This window comes from Thermothelomyces heterothallicus (assembly GCF_042370625.1).
Source record: "Thermothelomyces heterothallicus CBS 202.75 unplaced genomic scaffold P884_scaffold_14, whole genome shotgun sequence".
NCBI classification, from domain to species: Eukaryota; Fungi; Ascomycota; class Sordariomycetes; order Sordariales; family Chaetomiaceae; genus Thermothelomyces; species Thermothelomyces heterothallicus.
The window spans coordinates 525927-547568 of NW_027192575.1; the positions used below are offsets into that span (position 1 = coordinate 525927).

General features: G+C 56.1%; 6 protein-coding genes across 6 annotated transcripts; 1 reads left to right on the top strand and 5 right to left on the bottom strand.

Annotated features, from left to right (window-relative positions):
* Nucleotides 1-321: 321 nt before the first annotated feature.
* P884DRAFT_300533 (uncharacterized protein) lies at nucleotides 322-1088 on the bottom strand (the record flags this gene model as incomplete). The annotated part of the gene is made up of 2 exons (XM_069444776.1): nucleotides 322-689; nucleotides 884-1088. 2 exons carry the CDS (start codon nucleotides 1086-1088, stop codon nucleotides 322-324), a joined length of 573 nt encoding a protein of 190 aa, XP_069296841.1.
* A 551-nt stretch (nucleotides 1089-1639) lies between these two features.
* Nucleotides 1640-5275, bottom strand: P884DRAFT_225633 (lethal giant larvae like, C-terminal-domain-containing protein). Its single transcript, XM_069439623.1, has 3 exons — nucleotides 5121-5275; nucleotides 2758-4955; nucleotides 1640-2686 (listed from the first exon to the last, which is right to left on the bottom strand). The coding sequence occupies exons 1-3, from the start codon at nucleotides 5237-5239 to the stop codon at nucleotides 1941-1943; spliced, it is 3063 nt and encodes a 1020-aa protein (XP_069296842.1). The 5' UTR covers nucleotides 5240-5275; the 3' UTR covers nucleotides 1640-1940.
* A 740-nt stretch (nucleotides 5276-6015) lies between these two features.
* P884DRAFT_285682 (Piwi domain-containing protein) lies at nucleotides 6016-9495 on the bottom strand (the record flags this gene model as incomplete). Its single annotated transcript, XM_069443781.1, has 8 exons — nucleotides 6016-7863; nucleotides 7919-8343; nucleotides 8412-8541; nucleotides 8593-8741; nucleotides 8797-8981; nucleotides 9045-9169; nucleotides 9231-9359; nucleotides 9412-9495. 8 exons carry the CDS (start codon nucleotides 9493-9495, stop codon nucleotides 6283-6285), a joined length of 2808 nt encoding a protein of 935 aa, XP_069296843.1. The 3' UTR covers nucleotides 6016-6282.
* A 2519-nt stretch (nucleotides 9496-12014) lies between these two features.
* Nucleotides 12015-16405, bottom strand: P884DRAFT_330362 (uncharacterized protein). The gene is made up of 3 exons (XM_069445682.1): nucleotides 15188-16405; nucleotides 13651-15130; nucleotides 12015-13600 (listed from the first exon to the last, which is right to left on the bottom strand). Exons 1-3 carry the CDS (start codon nucleotides 15920-15922, stop codon nucleotides 12486-12488), a joined length of 3330 nt encoding a protein of 1109 aa, XP_069296844.1. The 5' UTR covers nucleotides 15923-16405; the 3' UTR covers nucleotides 12015-12485.
* A 206-nt stretch (nucleotides 16406-16611) lies between these two features.
* Nucleotides 16612-18140, top strand: P884DRAFT_245196 (ASF1 like histone chaperone-domain-containing protein). Its single transcript, XM_069440415.1, has 3 exons — nucleotides 16612-17035; nucleotides 17105-17453; nucleotides 17535-18140. Exons 1-3 carry the CDS (start codon nucleotides 16927-16929, stop codon nucleotides 17914-17916), a joined length of 840 nt encoding a protein of 279 aa, XP_069296845.1. The 5' UTR covers nucleotides 16612-16926; the 3' UTR covers nucleotides 17917-18140.
* Nucleotides 18141-21580, bottom strand: P884DRAFT_225644 (Nrap protein; the record flags this gene model as incomplete). The annotated part of the gene is made up of 2 exons (XM_069439624.1): nucleotides 18141-21291; nucleotides 21344-21580. The coding sequence occupies 2 exons, from the start codon at nucleotides 21578-21580 to the stop codon at nucleotides 18160-18162; spliced, it is 3369 nt and encodes a 1122-aa protein (XP_069296846.1). The 3' UTR covers nucleotides 18141-18159.
* Nucleotides 21581-21642: the final 62 nt, after the last annotated feature.

Consider the following 21642-nt stretch of genomic DNA (forward strand, 5'->3'; position numbering starts at 1 on the left):
GGGGGTGCGGGGAAAAAGGAGGAGGAAGGAGTTGGGTGATGATACATCCACATGAGCGGCTGACTCGAACGAGATTATTAATCAAATGTGCGCAGTCATTATTTTTTTTGGGTCTAGCTGCTTCGTTGGTCCGGGTGGGCTGGGATTGTTGGCGGGAGAATTGTTATGTACAGCCAACCTGATGATGATGATGATGTTGTAATACCAAGAATTCAGGAGAGCCGTGTGTTGCCGTCCGTCCATACCATTAATGATGGGCTCAGCCGTGCCTCCATGACATCCCTCTGGGCGCGGGCAGTGTCGAATTCATGTGTATGTCCCTCACGTTGGAGCCCACAAAGAAAGAAAGTCTTTGCCCGATCCGTGATCTCCCAGTTGCTGCATGGTGGCGAGGTCCCAGTTGGGGGTTGTGGCGTCGAAGATGACGTTGCTGTTGTCGGGCTCGGCCTGGGCGAGCAGGGCGGCGGCCGGGGAGACGAGGTAGGGGAAGTCGGCGGTGCCGGAGCCGTAGCCCATGGCGATGATGTCGTTGCCGAAGCAGGCACGGTCCGGGCAGGCGTTGGGACCGCCCGGCGGGTCGCGCGCGTCCTCGCCTATGATGGCGATGCCGGCCGGTCTCGAGAGCGGGAGGAGGTTGTTGGCGTTCGAGGAGGACCGCCTCGGCGAGACCACCTCCCCAAAGCACTCCTCTGACGAACCAAAACCCTTCCCAATACCTTCGAAGCTCCCTGCTGGCGACCTGCCCAGAGGGCCCGACACCGGCCCGAGCGAGCATCACATCGATTCCCTTACCCCTGAACTCGGCTCCGATCGCCTCGCCCCCGAGTCTCGAGAATCCCAGGCGGGGCACGCCCCCCCCCCCCGTGTTGCCGATACAACGAACGGTCCGCCTGCCGACCCGTCGTGCCCGTCGTGAGGCTGACCTTCTCCGTCAGGGTGAGGCTGGAGACAAAGTCGATGGCTTTGGCATAGGCGGCGGCCCACGGGGAGGGATAGCCGAGGAAAGGGGTGTCCGCAGCGTTTGCGACCGCCGCGGACAAGGCGGAGAGGCACAATGATAGGACGACGCCCTTGGTGGAGTAGGCCATGGTGAGCTTGGGAGAGAGCCGGGTTATCTTTCATGTCCCCCCGGCCATTGGCAGTTGGTGATGGATGGATTGCTCGGAATGCTGGACTCGGGCCGGTATCGTATCTAGGTATGCACTCAAATAGCGGTCGTAAAGGCGCTCGGGGCGGTTGACCCCGACGCTTTTTTTTTTTTTTTGTGTGTGTCCGACGACGGATGGTAGCTTTCATTCCCGCAGCCCGGACACCGGCTACTCCATCATGATGTGCATTTGACCCGGTCTGCCCGCCGTGAAACGAGCGTGTGCTTTGCGAATCGGGATAGTTGCGGTGATTCATCCATAGTGTTTGATTTCGGGGACGATCATTCCCGCTCTCTTCTGTTCCACCACTCCCAGGCTTGGCCAAAACCAAGTACGGATGTACTTGATTACCGGACAGCGATGGCCGCTTGGTTTCAGAACCATGTATAGAGCTGCCCGGAATAAGTCTTCAACTTGAGAATGCCTCTGCAAACAGCTAACCCGAGCTGTCAGAGAGGGGGAGTCTCGACAAAGGAGAGTGGGTTGACTCCCTCGAATATCCACACGGTGGCGTCTTCGACCAACTTTCTCCGAGACAGACAGCCTGGAGATATCGGACGGTGTGCTCAATAATAATTATGCCACCATGGGTATCCACCAGGAAGCGAAAGCCGTAAATAAACCGAGAGAGAAAAGACGAATGAAGAGGGGAACCTGTACACCAACAGCAAGACTTTCGATATACACTCCGTCCAGGAAGGAAACCAGTCCTCCAGAGGAGCAAATCAAAACTATCCCTTTCCTTCATTATAAGTAGCTCGGACCAAGCCAGCGCGCATTTTTTTTTGAGCCTCAGAACAAGGATTTCTTCACCCCGCCAATCAATAGATCCCTCTTCTGCTTCTTGACAAAGTTGTTCACCCCCTCCGCCCATCCTTGACTGGACTCTTGCAGCCGATTCACGGCGTCATCCACAATGGTCAGCTTCTCGGCACGCTCGTTCAGCTGCCGACTCAGATACTCCCCCCAGCCTTCCTGACTCGCCCCGGCCCTGGCGCCCCCAGCGCCGGTGCCGGCACTGTCGGCGCCGCCCGCCATCCCCCGCTCGGCCGCCGCCGCAGCCATCATCCGCTTGCTCGGCGGCCGGTCGTCCCCGCCGATCAACAAGTCGAGATCCGTCGGGCTGACGTATTGCGTGCCCGAGATCCACTGGAGGTTGCTGATTGTCGGGCGTGGAGGCAGGACGAGCTCCGGATTGATGAGCGTATCCCGGGACGGCGGCAGCGGTTGCCCCGTACCCCAGACTGACAGGATGGCGATCTCGGACGGGCCAGTCCAACCAAAGACCTCGCCGGTGCGCGAGATGACCGCCGAGATGGTGCGGCTCGGGTCGAGCATGGACAGCGTGGCACGGCCGATCTCCTTGAGGCCTGGCAGCGTGTAGGCGCGCGCCGTGCGGTCGCTGAAGACCGCTACGAGAGCGACGCCAACATGCGGGATCTCAGTCACGCGCGCGGCGTCGCAGAGCTGATCGTCGAAAGACTTGGAGGCGCCCTTGGAGGTCGCTGGCTTGAAGACGCGGATCTCGGTTTGTGTCACTGTGTTTTTTTTTTTTTTTCGTCAGTCGGAACCGTTTCAGGAAGCGCGGAGAGTGACCGGAGCGACTTACCGGCTACCAAGACACCATTCACTTGCCTCCCTTCCCTCAGACCGGCTACTGCGAGCCCCGTCGCGCTGGCTGGTTGCGCGGTATCCACGTTTAGCGGGTTGATCCCCACGACCTTGTCGCCGCCGCACTTTGTCACGCCAGCACACTGCGCTGTGTACGTCTGTCCCGACGGGAGGATCTTGAAGGTCACCACGTGGCCCAGGTTCGTCCCTACAAAGCAGGCAATGCTCGAATAACCGTCACCTTCCAGAGTCAACACGCCGAATTCGATGACCGTCGGAAACTCCAGCGTCGCAGATGCTCTGGAGGAATGTCCCTTGAGGAATGAGGACCGCTTGTCCTCCTTGATGAACTGGGTTAGCGAGCCCTGGAAGATGACGCGCGGTCCGCGCAAGTCGACGAGGCTGAAGAAGCCGCCTTCCGAGCCCGCGGCAACGAACCCCACGTCCGAGACCGTGACCACGCTGACCGGGCCCTGCATCATCTCGTAGAGGACGAATGGCTGCAGGCCCTCCTTCAGCGACGGCTCCGCGCGCGACGAGATGTCCGTCAGACCGCCGGGGTTAGGATCGAGCGGCTTGGTCGCGTCTCTTCCATAATACCTGTTGCCGCCCCACCGGTAAATGACCACCTCGCCCGTCCTTGTGCCGGCCGCAAACTCCCCGGTGGCGTCGGCCATGGAAAGGGCGGTGACGCTGACATCCTCGAAGCGTCCGAGCGCCCGAGCGACGTCCACCTGCAGCTGAGCCGGGTTCTCGATGTCGTCGTCGTGGCCAACGTCCCATATCCGTATCGTACTGTCGGCGTGGGCGACCTGGATGATGTTGCGGTGGTCCCAACCAGCCCGCCTCCTCTTTGGTGCGGGGGCGCCTCCCAGCAGGAACGGTTCTCCCTGACTGCGCGTCTCGACGAGCGCCAGCCACTTCTGCCTCGGCACCGTGCTGACCGCGATCTTCTGCACGAAGGGATGCACAAACGACATGCTCGGGTGCAGCATGTTGGTCGGGCTGATGGGGTACCCCGACGGGAAGGTCATGGTGATGATCTCACCCGAGGTGAGCATGGTGAAGATCGCAATCGGGTCTTGTGCGCCGTCAAAGAAGGGCGATGATCGCGGCACTAAGCAATAGCTCGCCACGGCAGCCCCGGGTGGTATCGGCAGCGTCAGGCGCCTCTTCCCTTCGAAATGGTTCGCCAGCGCCTCCCACGACGACGTCGCATAGATCGGGGTCGGCCCGAGCTCCAGGAAGGTCAGGCCCTTCTCCTCCTCATCCACCGCCCGCCCGCCCGCGATCAGGAGCGCCGTGTCGTCCGGGTTCTGCTTGCAGCACCACGTAATCTTGCCAAACGGCACCAGCGGCGTCGGCTTCTCTACCTTGACCCCCGGTTCGTTGACTCTCGTGTGGTAGATCGAGCGCGCAGCAACCAGCCTCCCGTCCTTGGGGTCCCAGAACACCAGGCTCCCGTCCTCGTGCGCCGTGAGCACGAACGTTCCCGAAGGGTGCCAGACAGCCTGCACCAGCCTCGGCCTCCTCTCCTTCTCCATGCCCATCCCGTTCCCGCCCCTAGCGCCCGCGGGGACGACATACTCGAAGAACTTGGTGGCCACGTTCTGCTTGAACGAGTAAATCACCGCCCCGGTGGTGTACCCGATCAACAGCTTGCCGATATCCCTCGGGTGCAGCTGCAGGCTGGCCACCCCGACCGCGAAGGCGGAGACAGGCCTGCCCGTCCGCGCGCCGGGCCGCTCGGGCGAGTTCCAGAGATTGCCCAGCCTCCACCCGGCGGCGGGCGTCCCGCGGTCCAGGTCAAAGGCCCACACGTCCCCGCCGTTCTCGGACCCGACGAAGGCCCAATCCAGGCCCGGATCCGTCGTCACGCACGACGCGCGCCCGTACGTCGTCCTGCACACCTTCTGGCCGGTATCCGGGTCCCACACGGCCAGCTCGTTGTGGCTGTCGAGGCTGACCAGGCGGTTGGCCACGAAGGCGAGGTAGCGGACGGAGAGCGGCGGCTGGAGGGCGGCGGCGCCAGAGGTCCCTATTGATGATGCCAGCGCCGAGAGACCCGAGGTCTGATGGAGGGTGATGGTGCGTGCGACGCGGCGGCCGCCAAAGACGTAGATTTGGGCGGGGCCATATTTGGACGCTGTCGTGCCGACGGCCAAGAGGGATTGCGTCGGGTCGTAGGTCAGGCAGCTTTTTCAATAAAAAAAAAAGTCAGCCAGTCGTTGATGTTGGGAGTGAGAGTTGGCGGTGATTATCCATTCTCGCTGTTGTTGTCGTGGTCGTCGCATCTCGGGTGGGAGGCATGACGACATGGGCCCCGCGATCAAATCATAACAAGGGTCTCCAAAAACGTACCTGATCTGGGAAGAGATGCCATATCTCGCCTGTTCATCAGGCTTGAACGCCCCCGGTGCAATTCCGGCAGAAAGATCCTTCTGAACACCCGCTTGCTTAGCGCGCAAGAAGCCCGCCATTTTTTCTTCTTCTTTTTGTCCAAAATGCGATGTTGACAGGTTGGTCAGAGGATAACGCTACAGTAATCCGTACACTACACAGTGAGGTTTTGCTGACATGTGGAGTGAAACGGCTGGGCATCCCTGCCGCCCCGCGCTAACTACCAAGCACAGCAGGTCTTGCGTGCTGCAGCGGCATGGTTCGCCCACACCCCGGGTGCCGGATCCCGGCTCGGCGAGCCTCTCCTGCTCGAGTGCTGCGGAAAACTGTCCGTGCGCTCCGATGCCCCCGTTGCTCGGCAGCGCATCATCTCATCAGGGGCATGTCAACATCTTCCAATTTGTGAAGATAAGCTCTTAAAGTTATACGCATTCCAAATCTCGTCCATCCATGATGGCACCTAGATTGTTTTGATTGATTGAGCTTGGCCGATTTGTTTAGCTGTTCTGAATAATTACTTCGCTCCCCAATTTCCCCGCCGATGTGCCCGTCTACAGTCGACAATATGCAGCGTGTTTACAGAGTGATTTTGCTGAGTCCACGAGGCAACTGCGAGACGGCAAAATAGCGTCAGAAACTGACAAAGAAACTGCTCGCGTGGCCGCCGAGGCGTATGCACATACATACATACAATACGTATATGAATCCATTAGTGCACTGTCCCGGCCCAGACGTCTTTTGGCCAGCTCCAGTTTCGCTCTCAGTTCCCGAATCCCGAGCCTCTTTTGCGTCTCGGAACACCCAGATTCACATGGCAGCTTAGGTTTGTGCTATTATTGGGAGAACGAGTCATGGTAAATCAACGAGGGTTTGCTATCTGTTTTGCGCTCTGGACTCATGTGCTTAGCATCTTCGGGCCCTCAGGATGGTGCTGGGCATTGCCACGCTGCCTTCAGGCCCTCGAAACTGGCACCGCCAAGCTTAGAATACATCACTGCAGAACAAAACAACATCCATCCGCAGCCTGCCAAGAGACCGTGTTATCATCAGTCATCCTCCTCAATCCCTCAAATCCTTCGCATGAGCACGCCAACCCTTGCTGCATAGACTCCGTAGGGGCTCCTCAGACCCACCACATGGTGTTTTCAAAAGTCCTGATGGCAGAAGGACGAGCTTTCGAGCCGCATCCAACCTTCAGAAGTGGGGGAGGAACCACATCATCCTCGGAGCGCGAGGTAACCGTCCTGCTATCGCTCTTTGACATTGGGCCTGGGCGGGTCAATACCAAATGCCTGCTATCCACCATCATCGGCTCAGCATTGGCCGACTTGTTCTCATGATGGCGAGCGCGAGTCCCAGCCAAGTGTGCGTAGTAGACCGCAGGATGTATAGAGACCGGCGTGGTGGAGCGGCAATACTGGTAGCACTGATGGTACAAGATGCGCTGCAGGTCATCAGGCTTCAAGCCGCACTCGTCGTGAATCACGTTGTAGTGCACCGGGCGGGCGGTTCCCTGGATGGCTACGTGGGAGCACAGGTAGAAGTCGTAATGAAACGGGTGAGTGACTTCCCGCTCCACAAGCGTACCAGGCAAGCAGTTGCCGTTCTTGTCGCCCCGCTCCGGAAAGAAGCGAATATGGTGGCGCTTGGTCGCGATAATGACGGTAACCTTGGGAATGACGCCAATGGACTCCTTGAAAACCTTCTTCAGCTCCTCAATCTCAAATTCCATGACATGGGCAAACTGTCCCTCTGAGACGCCGTCACGTAGGTAAAAGACGTGCTGCGGAGCCGTGTTGAACTTCTTCCGCCATTTGGTAACCAGCGGGCCGAGCATCGAGTGCATGTTGTGGGGCTGCAGGATCTCGACACCCCGGCCATTGGTCTGCACAGCAGCATCATAGATTGCGGTGTCTCGGTCCATCGACACGCACATGGCGGCCGTAGAGACATTCCCAGCGGCCGTGCTGCCGTGGGAGATATCCACACCAATCATCATGGTCGGAATGTTGATCAAGGGTTTCTGATTGGCTTTGACGGCGAGCCTAGAGGTCTGTCCGCCCAGCTTTGCGTTCACCTTCATGCAGACGTTCGAACAGTACTGGGGGGCCGCCTTTCGGACGTGCTGAGCCTGTACCATCTGTGACAGGCATGCCACTTGGCAGTCGTTCGCCGCCTTGAGTCGGTCATATATGATTGCCGCCTTGTCCCTCAAAATGTAGAACATGAGTTGGGGATCAGCCTTGAAGTTGGTGCCGCACTTCTCGTAGGCAGCCCCAACAACGCCCTCGAGCGGTGTACCCCTGGGGGGCGCCAGGATGATCGGATCGTTCGCAATCCTACCTCCATGGCTGGCGTAGACGTTCCTGAAAGTTTTGGCAAAGTTTTCGGCACACGGCTTGTCGACACAGTTGTCGATGATGACCAATGCCCAGGAGACAAGCGGCTGTGGGTTGGGAACAGCAAACCTTATGCCGCGAAGGTCCCAGCGACCTGTCATCTTAGGGTCGACAGGCTTGTTGCCATATTGAATGATCGGATTGGGAAGGAGTTTTGCGGGAATCTTGGTCATGGCCGGATTGATCTTGATGCCGAAGTGGGAGAGATATCGATCCTTGTCCCACTCCAGATTCTGCACCATTTTCATGATCTGCGCCTGGCGCTGTGGAGGCCGCTGCACTGCGAATTTGATCATCTCTGATGTCTGCAGTATCTTGTGAGCTTCCAGTTGTGGCCAACACTGGCTGTATCAGGCCTACCTGGTTGGGGTCCAATTTGAATGGATAAGGGTTGAAGCGATGGACCTCGCAAACCTCCATGGGGAAGAGTCCGGCATTTGTCGACTCAACAAGAGGCAAGTACCAATGCTGAATCTTTGTCTTGTACTGTCGCATGAAGAAGTCCGCGACGCTATAGGTCCTCACGGAGCCGTCCGGCATCTTCTTGTCGAAAGTTACAGCCTTTGCATTGGCACCGAATTCGCCATACTTCGGGTTGAATAAGATGCCCTTGACCTTGTACTGCTTTGGGGGACCAGATGAGCCGCGATGGTTTACCACGAAGCGGATGTTTGCCAAACGACGGAGCGCTTTGAAAGCCTCGGACATGCCCCAGGTCGGAGCGTCACCGTTCTTCCCGGGAATCTTCACTGGCATAAGTGCCTTTCGCAGACCCTCATAATCGACTGGGGGATGTGAGCTCCTTGGCCATGGATAAAGATCACAACTTCAAAGCATGCTCTGGGGGACTCACGGTTCTCCCACTTCCGGTCCATGCAACTCAGAAAGTTACGTGCCAGCATCTCGAACTTCTGGCCAACCCAAAAGGTCTGATTGGCAACGTCGACGTTGATTCCGAGCCCAATGCCGCCAGAACTCAAGGACTACAGCGTGGTTAGCGTGGCCAAGATAAGTCTAAAGACGAAAACACATACGTCGTTCAAGCGGATCGCAGAATAGATGCCCTTAATGGCCTCAGTTACTGAATTGAGGCGCTTGGTCTCTGAGTATTCGTTGACGAGCGTGCGCTTGATTAAGTGCATGCGCTCTGAGGGGCCTTGACGGAGAACATGATCAAGAAAGCCTAAAATGTCAGAAATGTAAAGGAGAACGTTCATACGAGGAAGTCTGCCACTTACTCATGCACTCCAGAACCGTGTTGTCCCAGCCGATTTTCTTCTCCAAATAACCCTTCAGAGCTTCCAAGCGGACCTTGCATGTCTGTTTGACCTCAAGGGTGACGATGTTGTTTGTGCGGCCGGGTCGGCCTTCATCCAGGCCAAGATCAACTTCCAACTTGAAGCCCGGGATATTGCTCGTTGACCTGTGGATACACGTTGGCCATTTCCCTCGACAAATTCAAGATCCTGCAAGTCTAGGCACTCACCAAGCAAGCTTTCGATTGTCGTAAAGCCAGGGGGATTTGGTCTGAGCCAGCTTGCCCTGAACTGCCTTCGTGTTCCAGGTCTTTTTGTACACGATGGCACCCTTGGGCTCCGGAATAATCGCAACCTAGCTAACTGTTAGCGGTGCATTTCTTGTGATGTTTGGTTCACCTTTCCGAGATACATACGTCGTACTGGTAAACGTCTCTGCCAGTGACGTTCTGGATGCGGAACTGATTCGCGCAAACGTTGATGTTCTGACCGGAGGTGTTATAACCACGACGGACAGCAAAAGGAGTGTTGACCTTGTCGGGATTCTAAAGACTAGATAAGCATCGAGTGACTGGAAAACTGAAACAGGAAACTTACCAAGTACGCCTCGGGCGGCAGATCACATCGCTTGTTGATCCCCTCGGGAATCGCCAGAACATGGCGCTGCTTGTTGCTAGCCATGGTGGCAGCTAGCCAGGGTCGAAAATGACTGCTAGATAAGGGTGATGAGCTGGCTGATTGCGACTGTTTGGTTTCCGGGGATGAGGGAAATGAACGTGGCTTCTCACGATCGACCAAGCTGGAAGAGAAAAGGGCCTAACGATAACAGGAAGATAACGAGGACTCTAGACGGCAACTTACTCTAGTCGTAGATGATCTGGAACGAGAGCTGCTCGTCAAAAAGCGTCAGCGTCAAACCTGAGGATTACAGAGGGGGGGATATTGTCTGGGAGAATTAGATCGGAAGCGGAAAGTGGCAAAGGAGAAGAGTGATCCATACTAGGCTTTGCGAGATTAATCGGCTCGCTAAGAACTTCGCGCTTGGATGAAGGAGCGGGGAAAGGAAGAGTTGAAGGTTGAGGAAGGGCAAGGTAGCGACGCTGATGGGAGGGTGGGGAGGGGGGTTTGAGAGTGGCGAAGGGAAAGATGGAAAACTTCCGTTGGTTTGCAGGCGGAAGAATGGGATGTAGTGTGAAGCTAGGAGTAAATACGAAAGGCCATGAAAGTGTTGGTGCTTGCGCAAGTGGGCAGGCAACTCTAGGAAGCGGCGACACAGGTGAAGAGAGGAAGGAACGACAGAAAGAAGGTAAAGGCGTCCGGACTTACCGATTTGCTCGTGGAAGAGATGGGTATATCCTTGCAGAGGACTGGATTGTTCCAGTTAGCACAGCTTCTGAAGTTGAGTGTTGCTTCGAGGTAATTCAAGTCGGAGAGATAGTGGTCGATCAAGCCTGTACGAAGGTTGTTTAGGATATGAGAGCATAAGCGGACCAGTTGCTCAGAATAAGTACCTCGAGCGATGGAGTATTACTCAAATCAGGAAACCGGCATCGACTGGAGCGTGGGCTGAAAATTATAGATGATAGAGGGAAATCGTGACATACCAATCGAGGTCTGCTCTCAGTTTCGTATTGACGAACTGTGAGTCAATGGTTAGAATTTCTTTAGCAGGTCGGGGAACCATAAGGAGCAAAAAGAGGTCATCTACCAGACGAGAAGCTCCGCGGCTACGAAAACAGATTAGGGGCTCTTCTTTTCGTCAGTAAGAGCGGTGTGAGAGGATAAGAGTACTTGAGTTGCCCAGGGTGCATGAGGTTTGATCAAGAGAGATCTGAAGGAAGCGGGCGACGTTCTGGATCTGGAAGGAGGAAAAAAGAGAGGGAGGAGAGGAACAAGGTAGAACAAGTGGGGAAGAATCATACTCGGAGCTAGACTTAGAGGGTCACCTTCTCTGAAATGAAGAATGCAGGAACTAACTTTGGATAGTGCAGGCAGAGAACGGCTTCCGAAGACCCCGGGTGTCCCGTGGGTCTAGTGGGTGTAGTACTGGTAAAACTGAAGCGATTGTTTGTCAAGCCAGAGTTCTGGGCTTGACCGTGTCAGGGTTTGCGGTCTTAATGAGACTGAGGAAGGAATATTCGTATTTGCTTCGCTTTTATGATCCCCCAAACGATAATCAGGAAGGAAGGCAGTGGAAGGAAGAAAGAACAGCCTCCGAGAAACCACCGACGGCAGTGACTCGCGATTTCTCGTTGCAGTGGAGACGGTATAAGTCGAAACGGCAAGCGGGCAAAACCACGGAACTCGAGTGCTTACTTTACGACTGTGATAAAGTCGAGGATTTGTTGACGGTTGCGCAAGTGAAGAGGAAAGCATCTAGGCTCGAGATACCTGTAGGTGGTTCGAGCTGCAAGGTTGACGAGTTGGAAGAAGACAAGAGAAGAAGAGGAGGGAGAAGGGGAGAACTTTCGATAAGTACCCCATCAAAGCATTCATAGCCGTAGAAAATGACTGGAAGCCCGGTCACTGGCGGGCTGTTCAATGGGCACTGAAGGTAGAGAACCACTCCTGTCAGGATAAAGAATCACGAATGAACCGATATCTTCACGGGGATGATACACAACATGAAGTTCACGAGCCTAGGAAGTCAAAGCGATGCATTCTCAGTTGGCTGAGCTGCCAGGGTCTAACTCGGATCAGAAGAGACATGGTAAAATCAAATTGTCTCTATCATGCCCAGGCAAGGCTGATCTCAGCTCAACAACTTCCCTTGGAAAATCTCTACGGGACTACAACTAAATAGTGTCTTACTTGGCATACTATTACACCTACCTGTGCGTGATTACCAGAAGCACTGCCAAGTGCCGACGATGCCAATTGTGCAGACTTTGATAAGTCTTCGCGGGACGTGCTCAAAAGAATCAGGGAGGAGCAAACAGAGAGGGATGGATACCTACTCATCTCCACATTATCTGGACTCAACATTGGCCTTGCCCTGTTCTTTACGATACACTACACGTCCTTACGTAGGTACATTCGTGTATCCGTCTACCTGCACCTGCGCAATATAAGCCTGTTTGTGGGCATCGACGTACTGTATAATATTAATTTACATCTGTGCTCGGTCAGTCAATCACGGATTCTAGCACGATAGTGAGGGGAGACTGTGCCCGGGAAGACGCATGTGAAACCATTCGTTTGTTGTCTTGCAGTCCTATCAGCAGCTATTTCGAATCATGATAGTTGAATCATTCCTTTACCAATGGGCGCTTTCCCGTGCTCGGAAGTGGAAACCAGCAGAGTAGTTACCCCGAAGACCATCATACTCAGCGCCGGATGCACCAAACTGCCAGTAAGAGGGCCAACAGATAGCCGATGACCCCTGATATATACATGATTAAAGTTACTATCTCCACTGGCCCCCCTTCATTCGTGGTTACGAGGGGCAGCAGTGACGATAGCCGCAGGACAAACAGCCCAGCCCGGCTGAACTCGGAGAAGCAAGATCCCCCCTCCCTCTTTTCTGCGTCAGCCCGAATCCAACAGAAGGTATAACGGTCCCACCCCAGACGCAGGCCGTCTCCATGAACTTCGTATGGACGAAGACACTGCATCCTGGCCGGCTAATATGGATGCGGCGGGTACTCCTAGTTAGGGTGAGGCGGATACTCCTAGTAAGGATGAGGCGGATACCGCGGATAACCTCCCTGAGCTGGGGGCGGCGGAGCTTGGCCATACAAGTGAGGCGGCGGAGGACCACCATAACCCTGTTGCGCGGCAGGCGGAGGCGGGTAAGGCGGCCAAGCAGCCCCGGCTGCACCATCGTATTGAACGGGTGGCGGAGGCGCATACCCTGCCTGAGGGGGAAGGGGAGGGTGGCCTTGGGCGTATACAGCTGGTGGTGGTTCGTATGAACCGCTAGACCCGGGTCGGTTAGAGCCCTGTCTGTAGGGGACGGCGGACGCGGGCGGCATGCGCCCGCGGCCTCCGTCTCCTCCGACGTAGGGGCTATGAGGTCGACCGACCGGAGCAGGCGAGTCGCGGCTCTGGTAGCCACCATACTGACCGGCATGCTCCGACGATTGACGCATGCTCTTCCAAGCCGTATACTCGGGGATCGGAGTGTCTCGCAGGAGGTTGGTCATCTTTGCAGGGTTGAAGCGTTGAAAGTCGTAGAGGTCCGCCCGAGGGATCTGGCTCAGGAGGAAGGTGATGTCACGAGCAATCGGAGCTGGCGCAGCGGCATATGAGGCAGCGCCTTGGCCCTGCAGACGGCGCTGCTGGTCCAGGCGGCGGCCGGCAGCACCTTTAAGCGGCGACGCGCCGCGCTGGAACTCGCTGAAATCGTTGCGCTGAATCTTGCGTGGGGGCTCTTCGAAATCGTCAGCGGGCAAAGGTCGCTTTGGGGAATTTGTCGCAGGTAATGTGTGAGGCGCGGGACTCGCGCGCGATGCGAGAGGCGGTGGACGAGGGGAGTCCTGAGCGGAGGCGCCTTTCTCGATCGAAGGTATCAACTGTTTGGGCCTGAGTTGCGTCATGGGCGACACAATGATCCGAGCGGCGATCGGGTCGAACTTGTCGGTCGAATACCGCGCACTGAAGTGAGCCAGCTTCGGGTCCTCGGGGAAGAGCTCTGCCATGCGCTTCTCCAACTTCGCGATCTGAGACAGCTCTCCGAACTGCGATTCATACTTGTGAAAGTAGGCATAGAGAGGTTTCGCCTTATGCACAAGCTCAGGCTTCTGGGTCAGGCGGTTGACTACAGTTTCGAACAGCACGCGAGCATCTAGGCAAGTCAGGAATCGATCAAGTGCAGCACATAAGTGGGTTGCTTACTGGTGGTGTCATCACGGGAATGGAGGTACTTGATGTTCTCCAATGCGAAATTCTCATCTTCGGGAAACAGTTTGGCACCTCGGTCAAAGATTTTGCCTCCCGCCGGGTCCTTGTAGATGGTCCACTCAAGTTGGGCAACTGCAGCATATACGTCGCTGGTAAGACGGCCACGATGGCGGGCATCTTGGAAAGCCTGCCGCATGCCGCCTAGCTCCGTGTTGGGCTTTCCCTTGCCCTGGATACGGCGCATCGCGCGAATCAAGGCGATCCAGACAAAGGAAATGGTCCGTGAGAGCAGCTGAGTCTGCGCAGCGAACCCCTGCTTGATAGCTCGAAGTTGGTCGTTTACCTTGCTATTCTTCGAGGCCTTGTCCGAGGATCCGGCGTCATCCTCATCCTCGTCATCCTCGTCAGACTTGTTGTTGGTGGTGTTTTCGCCAGCCGACTTGGCAGCCTCTTCGATGCGGGCAATTTCCGCGGCCTCGCGTTCCTTGAGGCGCTTGATGATGCCATAGAGCGTGTCCAAGACTTTGTCGTAGGGAGCGCGAACGGCCTTGCCGCGAGCAATCTTTGACTCGTCGGTCTCCTCGATTGGATAGGTGGACTCGATGTAGTCGGCATGCTTCAGAGCGAGCAGAACACTTTCGGGGTTTGCCTCAATACCCCTGGTGAGGAAGTCGAGTCCGGTGGGGCTCCCGTCCTTGGACGTGATGTTATTGTCGAAGCACCATTGAGCGGCATCAACCCACATCTCGGGCCAGAACCGGAGGGCCATGAGAGCCTGGTTATAGACATAAAGAATCCGCTTTTGGTAGAGACCCGGTTGCTCCTTGTCGTCCTTGAGATCGAGAGGGTCCGACTTCTCCCAGGCGATCCACTTCTTCCAGATCTCGACCTGCTCCATGTACTCCTGATCGCCGTCAAAGCCGGGAGCGGGCGGGAGGCGGGGGAGAGTAGTGCGTTGCAGGCCCCGAGTGATGTTCTCGAGGGCCGTGTACGCGCTCTTGGCGGACATGTACGATGCCGACTTCTCGGCCAAGTACTTGCGGCCGGTCAGTTTGTTGAGCCCCATCTCGAACTGGTCGTATTCCTTCCACAGGGTATTGACGTTGCTAATCGGCACACAAATCGCCCGCTGGTACGCCTTGCGTAGCTGGTCCATCTTCTGCTGGTCTTGCCACTGGCTTCCCCCGACTGTGCCGGGTCCAAATTTGAGGAACTGGATGTACTCGGCCCATATCTTGCCAGAATCCTTGTCCAGGCCAATGTTGTCAATCACGAATTCATAGGCGCGGGAGACAGTCTGGCGAGCATTGCCGGTGCTATCATTGAGGTCGTTTCTCCGACGGATGTAGTCCAGATACTTGGTCCACAGATTAACATTTGGTGTTGACATGAGCGACCTATTGAAGATAAGCTCGGCCTCTGGAAAGTTATTCATGTCGAGCTCCATTGTGAGATATTCCGCCCAGATATCGGCCTGTTTCAACGACATCAGCTAATTGCAACGTCCTCAATATTGGGCGCATCGACTTACGGCTTGGGGGACGACAGCGAGGAAGCGGTCATAGATCAGTCTCGACTTTTCAATGTCGTTCTTGGACCGGTATTCGGCGATCAGCGAGAGCCAGGCATCCATGGCACCCCGGGGGTCGTCCCGGACCCGTTCCTCCAGTTGGGCGATCTTGTCAACAGTGGCTGGGCCAGCCGCGGCCGAGATTGTAGCGCTGGTGTTTCCATTCTCCTGCTGATTGGTAGGAGGAGCATTCACCTGAGGGGCAGGATCTGCAGTGGACGAGGCGGCAGTAGCCTGTTTGGCAGCAATGGGATGCTGCTGAAGAGAAGCATGTGGGACAGAAGACTGTGATGCGGCGTCGGGGACATGACCACTCGATGCAGGAACCGGTGCCTCATTATCATCTTCAGAATCGGAGTCTCCCACTAGGAAGCCTCCTGCCGTCCGCGGCTTTTGCTTAGCGGCACGCTGGGGGGGCGCGGTAGATGCTGAGGGGCTCGCAGACACCTGAGGCGCCGCAGCAGGAGCCGGTTCAGCTGTGACTGACTCGGGATCGTAGTCACCCACATCGTCGGTGGCACCACCAGGAGATGGGACGTCACCTGGATCATGATGGGCCGAATCAACGGAATACTCTGCTTGATCTTGATCGGTGCTATGCTGCGGATTATTCTCCTGAGTGTTGCCAACTGTCACCTCATAGCCCCCATTCTCATTCCACGAGGCGCCCTGGTGAGCGGGATCGTATTCAGCCATTGCCTGGGGCAGACTGATGTGCTCCTGGGAGGGAGAATGGTCAGGTCGCAGACGCAAGGGAGTGCCGCGGTTGAACGTCCGCTTTTCGTCGGAGGCAGAGCGATGTATCAGGACAACAATGTCAAGACAGCGGAGCGGCGTTGGGGTGCGGCGAGTGTCAGCGACTGCAGTGTCGACTGGAGTTTGCGTCGGCGTGGAGCGAGAGGCTTGGGTATCGCGATCTGGTAACGTGTCGGCGCCGTGGATTGGATTGTGGGGGGAACCGAGGTTTGGTTGTAGAGATAGGCGTAACGGATTCTCTCAAGGGCTCCAGTCTCGCTCGAGATGGCGGAACACTGCTTTCAGTCAAGGGTGGGAAGGAAACGCAACGACTGCATGCTGTGCTTGAATAAAGACGCGAACACACAATGAAATCAAGTAGTAATCGCGACGATTGCAACCGCGCGCTGATTGCGGGAGATGCTATTCACTATTGCATGAGCCTACTCAATGGCCGGCGATGCTATTGTGCTGTGCTCTGCTGTTCTCTCGACCGGCAGCAGGTTCGCGCCTGGAAAAAAACGAGGCCGGAGCCACCGCTGGTTGGAGCTCTTTCCTGGGAAGCTGGCGGACCCACTATGGTGTGGCACAAATGGGGCTGGACGCCACCCTGCTCCTCATACACAACCCATTGACGCGTTCTGGGCTGCGCCCAATTTACGCGACCTGACCCCTGCAACGCGACTGCTCCTCGACCGAAGGGCCCCCCGAAGTGTGCAGCCCACCTTGCCAGCGACCCCTCAAAGCGCCGAGTCCCATATTTGAGTGAGAAGGCGGCCAAAACAAAAACACGGCTACTTCCCCTAGCGCTTTCCTCAGACACCGCTTCTCCCTGGCTGCAACCACCTCGCGCCTCGATCGGCCCAAACTCGTGTCTCGAGACTAGTTTTCCGTCTCTGCAGAGGAACAGCTTCACGGGTTTTTCTTTCACTTGCGCGCTATTATCACGACCGCTTATCGCCAAGATGTCTGTCGTCTCCCTTCTCGGGGTTAACGTGATCAACAACCCCGCCAAGTTTACCGACAAGTACGAGTTCGAAATCACCTTTGAGTGCTTGGAGTCACTGCAGAAGGGTGCGTTTGGGTTTCCTTCGCCTTATCGCAACACGCCCGATCAACTAACTTAACCCTCCCCCGTGGCAGATCTCGAGTGGAAACTCACGTATGTCGGCTCGGCGCAGTCGGACCAGTACGACCAGGAGCTGGATTCGCTGCTGGTCGGGCCGATCCCCGTCGGCATCAATAAGTTCGTCTTCGAGGCGGATCCGCCTGACACGAAGCGCATCCCGATCGATGAGCTGCTCGGCGTGACGGTGATCCTACTGACGTGCGCCTACGACGGCCGCGAGTTTGTACGCGTCGGCTACTACGTCAACAACGAATACGAAAGCGAGGAGCTGCGCAACAACCCGCCCGCTAAGCCCGAGATCGACAAGATTCGCCGCAACGTGCTCGCGAACAAGCCACGCGTCACGAGGTTTGCTATCAAGTGGTACGTATGCTGCTAGACGCATTCTCTTGTTCCCCCCAAACCCTCCCCTTGATGTTACAGAAGCTAACGATGGCCTCACAGGGATTCCGAAGCTTCGGCGCCTCCCGAGTTCCCTCCGGAGCAGCCTGAGGCTGATCTCGTCGCCGATGAAGAGGAGTACGGCGCCGACGAGCTTGCCGAAGAAGAAGAGGCCGAAGCTCTCGACGGCAGTGAGGACGCGCAGATGGACGGCGTAGAGGGACCCGACGGTGTTGTCTACGAAGAGGACCTGTCGGACGAGGGTAGTGTCGACATTGAGGGCGAGAGCGAGGAAGAGATCTTGGAGGAGGACGATGGCATCGATCAAGAGGGCGGCGAGGGCGCTGAGGGCGCTGAAGGCGTTGAGGGAGATGAGGGAGATGAGATGGATGTTGACCGGCCCGAGCCTGCGGTACACAAGCAGCCGGAGGCTATGGTGCATTAGTCGGTCACCACCAAAAAAGAGGCGAGAGCGAAGCACATCGACGTCGTCATATGAGGATACTAACCGGAGTATCTTTGGTATGGGATAGGAGGGTTTGGAGAGCTGAGTTCATACCCTAGACGGTCCGCATTTTGTGTTATGGGATTCGCGTATGATGATCAAATTGACGTGGTTCACCAAGCAATTCCGTGGTGGTTTCCCCGAGATTGTTCTATTCAGTGTACACTCATCGAAGGCAGCTCATTATGATGCACTTTTCACCTCGATCTTTTCCACCAAATCCGCCCCGATTCTCGCAATCTCTGATAAGATCGCCTCTTTGTTGACATCTACTAAGTCCGCCTCCTCCTCATCTTCGTGTTCGTCGCTCTTGGATCGTTTCTTCCCTGGTGCTACAGGCTTGTAGGAAGTCGGCAGGTTAATCCTGAAACTCCGCCTTTGCATCTGTGGGTTCCAGATCGCCCCGATGGTGTTGTCCTCCACACTACCACGGAAGAAAACGAGTGGTCCTCCGTATGTTGCATTGAGGTGCTCCAAGAACAGATCCGCAGGATGCTGCGCCAAAGGCAGTGGCTCCTGTCCAGTCCGCTCGTCAAGATTCTTGAATTTGGGCCGGGCGACTTCCTCTTCCTCTTCGGCATCGATGTTGGCATACGTCTTTAGCGTGCTCTTGAACGCCTTGCTGTTCAGGTGGATGAGGACATCGTACTCCTTAAGCGAAGGCACAAACAACCGCCGATGGTCGAGTTCCACACCCTGCTCCCTGATCAAACGGGAGGCGCTCTTAGCGAGGGACGTCATCCGTGCGGCAACCACTTTTGATGGCTTCGCTTGGCCATCTGCTGTCGTCCACGCGACCCCGCTTGGCTCCTGGGAGGTGGCTACAAGGAGAACGGTGTGGTTCATATTGGGGTCAATCTTACGCCACGCTTCAAGGCGGGTCGAGATCGATGCCCTTTCTGATGCCGTCATCTCACCGCTCGTGTCGACCACTAGGGGCTCTGAGCGCCAATCCCAATGGGAAAGGAATAACAAGGTTCGCATGAAACCAGTGTTGATGCTCGAGGGAGCGTCCCAAGGGTATGGGGAGAGGAAGACGTGGAGAACGGCGAGTTCGATGAACTCCTCGGTAAAGTGGCATGACAGCTTGTGGACGTTAAACCAGTGTTTGACGAGACGAATCGTCGGTGACAAGGCCGGGAAGCGCGTGGCGCAAGTGGAGATGTATTGGTTGTGCAGAGGTAGGTTGGTGTATAGCCGCCTGAATGTCGCGAGGAGTGTCGTGGCCCGCTGTCTAAGGTACTGCTCCGATGTTTTATCCTTGACCTGACGTTCTAGCAGCGACTCCTCCAGATCGCTGTGTATCCGAAGACGGAAGGAGGGTCCAGATTCGTAAATAACGTCTAGAAAGGCAAGATTCCCAGTTTCATACTTGGCGTTCTCAAGCCCAACGTGCGTCTTGAGCTCGCCGGGCTTGCTGCTCTCTAGGAGGCTGCCGATCATCAGGAGAAAAGCGATCTTTGTCCGCTGGATGGCAACAAGGCTGTCGGGCCATTTGCCCGACGCCTCGAATGAGATGACGCATTCCAGTGGCCGAGGGCCCGATTTTGACGATCCAAATGTTGGAGTCTTGACAGACGCCTGCCGGAGTTCCGGGCAGATGGGGGCGACCTGCCTGACGCGGAGAGGCAATTCATCCAGATCCCGAATATCGCGTTCAAAGGCACCGAATGCCTTCTTGGCCACATCAAACGAAGCTGTGTCGGCGGGCTTCAGGGATAACAAGGCAGGAAGCCGGTCGCCATAGACACTTATCTCCTCATGGAGGTGTCCAATACGCAGGTGCCGACCGAGGATGTACCGAATGATCTCCTCGCAGATACCGAAAGGCGTGGTCGAGGTCCAAATGAGCGTTTCCCGGATGGAGTCACGCTCAAAGCGTCTGAGCTCGGATTTATCACCCCAGAACTTACGGAAGTTCTCGCACGCCTTCTTTTCTTCGGCGCTTGGTCCAGCAGACGGGCCGCGGTCAACGGTCCGCGCCATGTTGATGGGGTCAAAAAGTATTCTTATCTCCACTGGTGATGTGACCTGCGACCCGAGTCCCTCAGTCAGGGGCCATGACCGGTGGCAAGCCGGAACTTGCATGTGGATTAAGCGGGCTCTTTGCCCCATCTCCTTGTCGAACAGGGCCCGTTTCAGGATCTGATAAGCCTTGTTGCTGACTTGCCAAGCTGGCCCCCGCGAGTCCGCACCTGTGTCTGCTGGTGCCTCGTCGATCTTCAGACGCGCAATCAGGTCGAAGCTGTGTAATGGGATGTCCGCCTTAAGAATGAAGGTCGGATTGAATTGGTCCACCGAGCTGTTAGCAAGCAAGCTTCTCGTCCATTTCGCGTGTTGATGAAGCAAAGCAGCCGACCAAGGACCCATTTTGAACGCAATGTTGAGTTGCCTAGCAGAATCGTAGAGGATTGGGGTGGCTTCACAGTAAGATTCCAAATCCGGTTTCCCGGGGCCAAAGACGCAAGGTTTCTCGGCGAAGTTGGTCACCGACAAGAACTGGACGAGGGCCTTGAATAGTTGGGTGGCGCTGAGCGAGGGAGACAGAGCTTTGGCCTCACCACCTTGAAGGAGGAGGGCTAGTAGAACCGCCCATTCAAAGTGGCCAAATCCACCCTGCGAAATGTCCCCGCCGAAACCTCTTTGTTGTAGCCAGATACGGCCTAAAATGCAGGCGTTCTTGAAGGCTGCGCATTTCTTTTCCGCTTGCCGGAGGACTTTGAGGTATGGCAGAAAGCAGCTCTCGGCAACGAGTGTCGAATTGTAAAACGACGTGGGTTCAGAAATATTCGATTCACCATCGCGGTTCTTGCGAACGAGCGTGGCCCCCAGATGGAGTTTTGCTGTTGGGAAGAAGCCGTCTGGCGCGCAAGGTAGAATCCGTATCCTGAAATCCAAGACCCTCCCTTTTCCCGACGTCTCCAATTCTGCTTCTTTCGAGACGTTTGGCTGGATGGCGAGAACGGGGCACAGAGGGTTGCCGTTGAGATATTCGTAGGACAACTGGGCCTCGCTCCCAAATTCCTTCCGCAGCGAAGAGGCAACGACAGCCAGATAGTACGCCCGCTTGTAGAAGTAACGCAGGTCAAGATAATCCTTCTCTTGCAGGATCTCCTTAGGGATGACGATCACCATATCGACGCCGTGGTCCTTTTGCGTCTTGATCATCGTCTTGGAGACATAGCTACCGACAACATTGAATTGTGCTGGTTTGGCAAATGCAACCTTGTAGTTGGAATTCTCCTGCGGCTGCGGGTCTGGGAAGGGAACTTTAATCTTGGTTGTCTTCTCAAGCTTGGACGCTGCTTGAGCGATCTGGTGCCAGTTAGCAATTGAGCCCTGTTCGTGGCAGAGTTCCTTCTCGTACCGGGAGCGCCTCATGGGGTTTAATGCCCTCAATCGTGCCTTTAATCCGGTGCAAGAGATTGTCGGCGCCATCCAGAGCGGTTTCGTAATCCAAGCGCACCGAATCTAGCAGCTCTTCTGTCTCGAGAATAAAGGCCCTAGACCGAGAGATCCCGGTTGAGGCTGCGGATTGCAAGAGGACCTCGGCATCATCTTGCGAGTGGTCAAGCTTCCTCCGCTTTGCCGGTGTCGAGTCCATTGCTAGGGGGACGAGGTCGTGCCGAAAGATGCTGGGCGACCAACATTGCTTGCCGCGACTCT

Excerpts from the sequence above, each read along its gene's own strand:
- P884DRAFT_225633 (XM_069439623.1), bottom strand. The coding sequence starts at position 5,239 with ATGGCGGGCTTCTTGCGCGCTAAGCAAGCGGGTGTTCAGAAGGATCTT. Across the intron at positions 4,956-5,120 it reads GGCATCTCTTCCCAGATCAG|CTGCCTGACCTACGACCCGA; the intron begins GTACGTTTTTGG and ends TTATTGAAAAAG. Across the intron at positions 2,687-2,757 it reads GAATGGTGTCTTGGTAGCCG|TGACACAAACCGAGATCCGC; the intron begins GTAAGTCGCTCC and ends AAAAAAACACAG.
- P884DRAFT_330362 (XM_069445682.1), bottom strand. The coding sequence starts at position 15,922 with ATGGCTGAATACGATCCCGCTCACCAGGGCGCCTCGTGGAATGAGAAT. Across the intron at positions 15,131-15,187 it reads TCGCTGTCGTCCCCCAAGCC|GCCGATATCTGGGCGGAATA; the intron begins GTAAGTCGATGC and ends TCGTTGAAACAG. Across the intron at positions 13,601-13,650 it reads TTCCCGTGATGACACCACCA|ATGCTCGCGTGCTGTTCGAA; the intron begins GTAAGCAACCCA and ends TGACTTGCCTAG.
- P884DRAFT_245196 (XM_069440415.1), top strand. The coding sequence starts at position 16,927 with ATGTCTGTCGTCTCCCTTCTCGGGGTTAACGTGATCAACAACCCCGCC. Across the intron at positions 17,036-17,104 it reads CTTGGAGTCACTGCAGAAGG|ATCTCGAGTGGAAACTCACG; the intron begins GTGCGTTTGGGT and ends CCCCCGTGGCAG. Across the intron at positions 17,454-17,534 it reads ACGAGGTTTGCTATCAAGTG|GGATTCCGAAGCTTCGGCGC; the intron begins GTACGTATGCTG and ends ATGGCCTCACAG.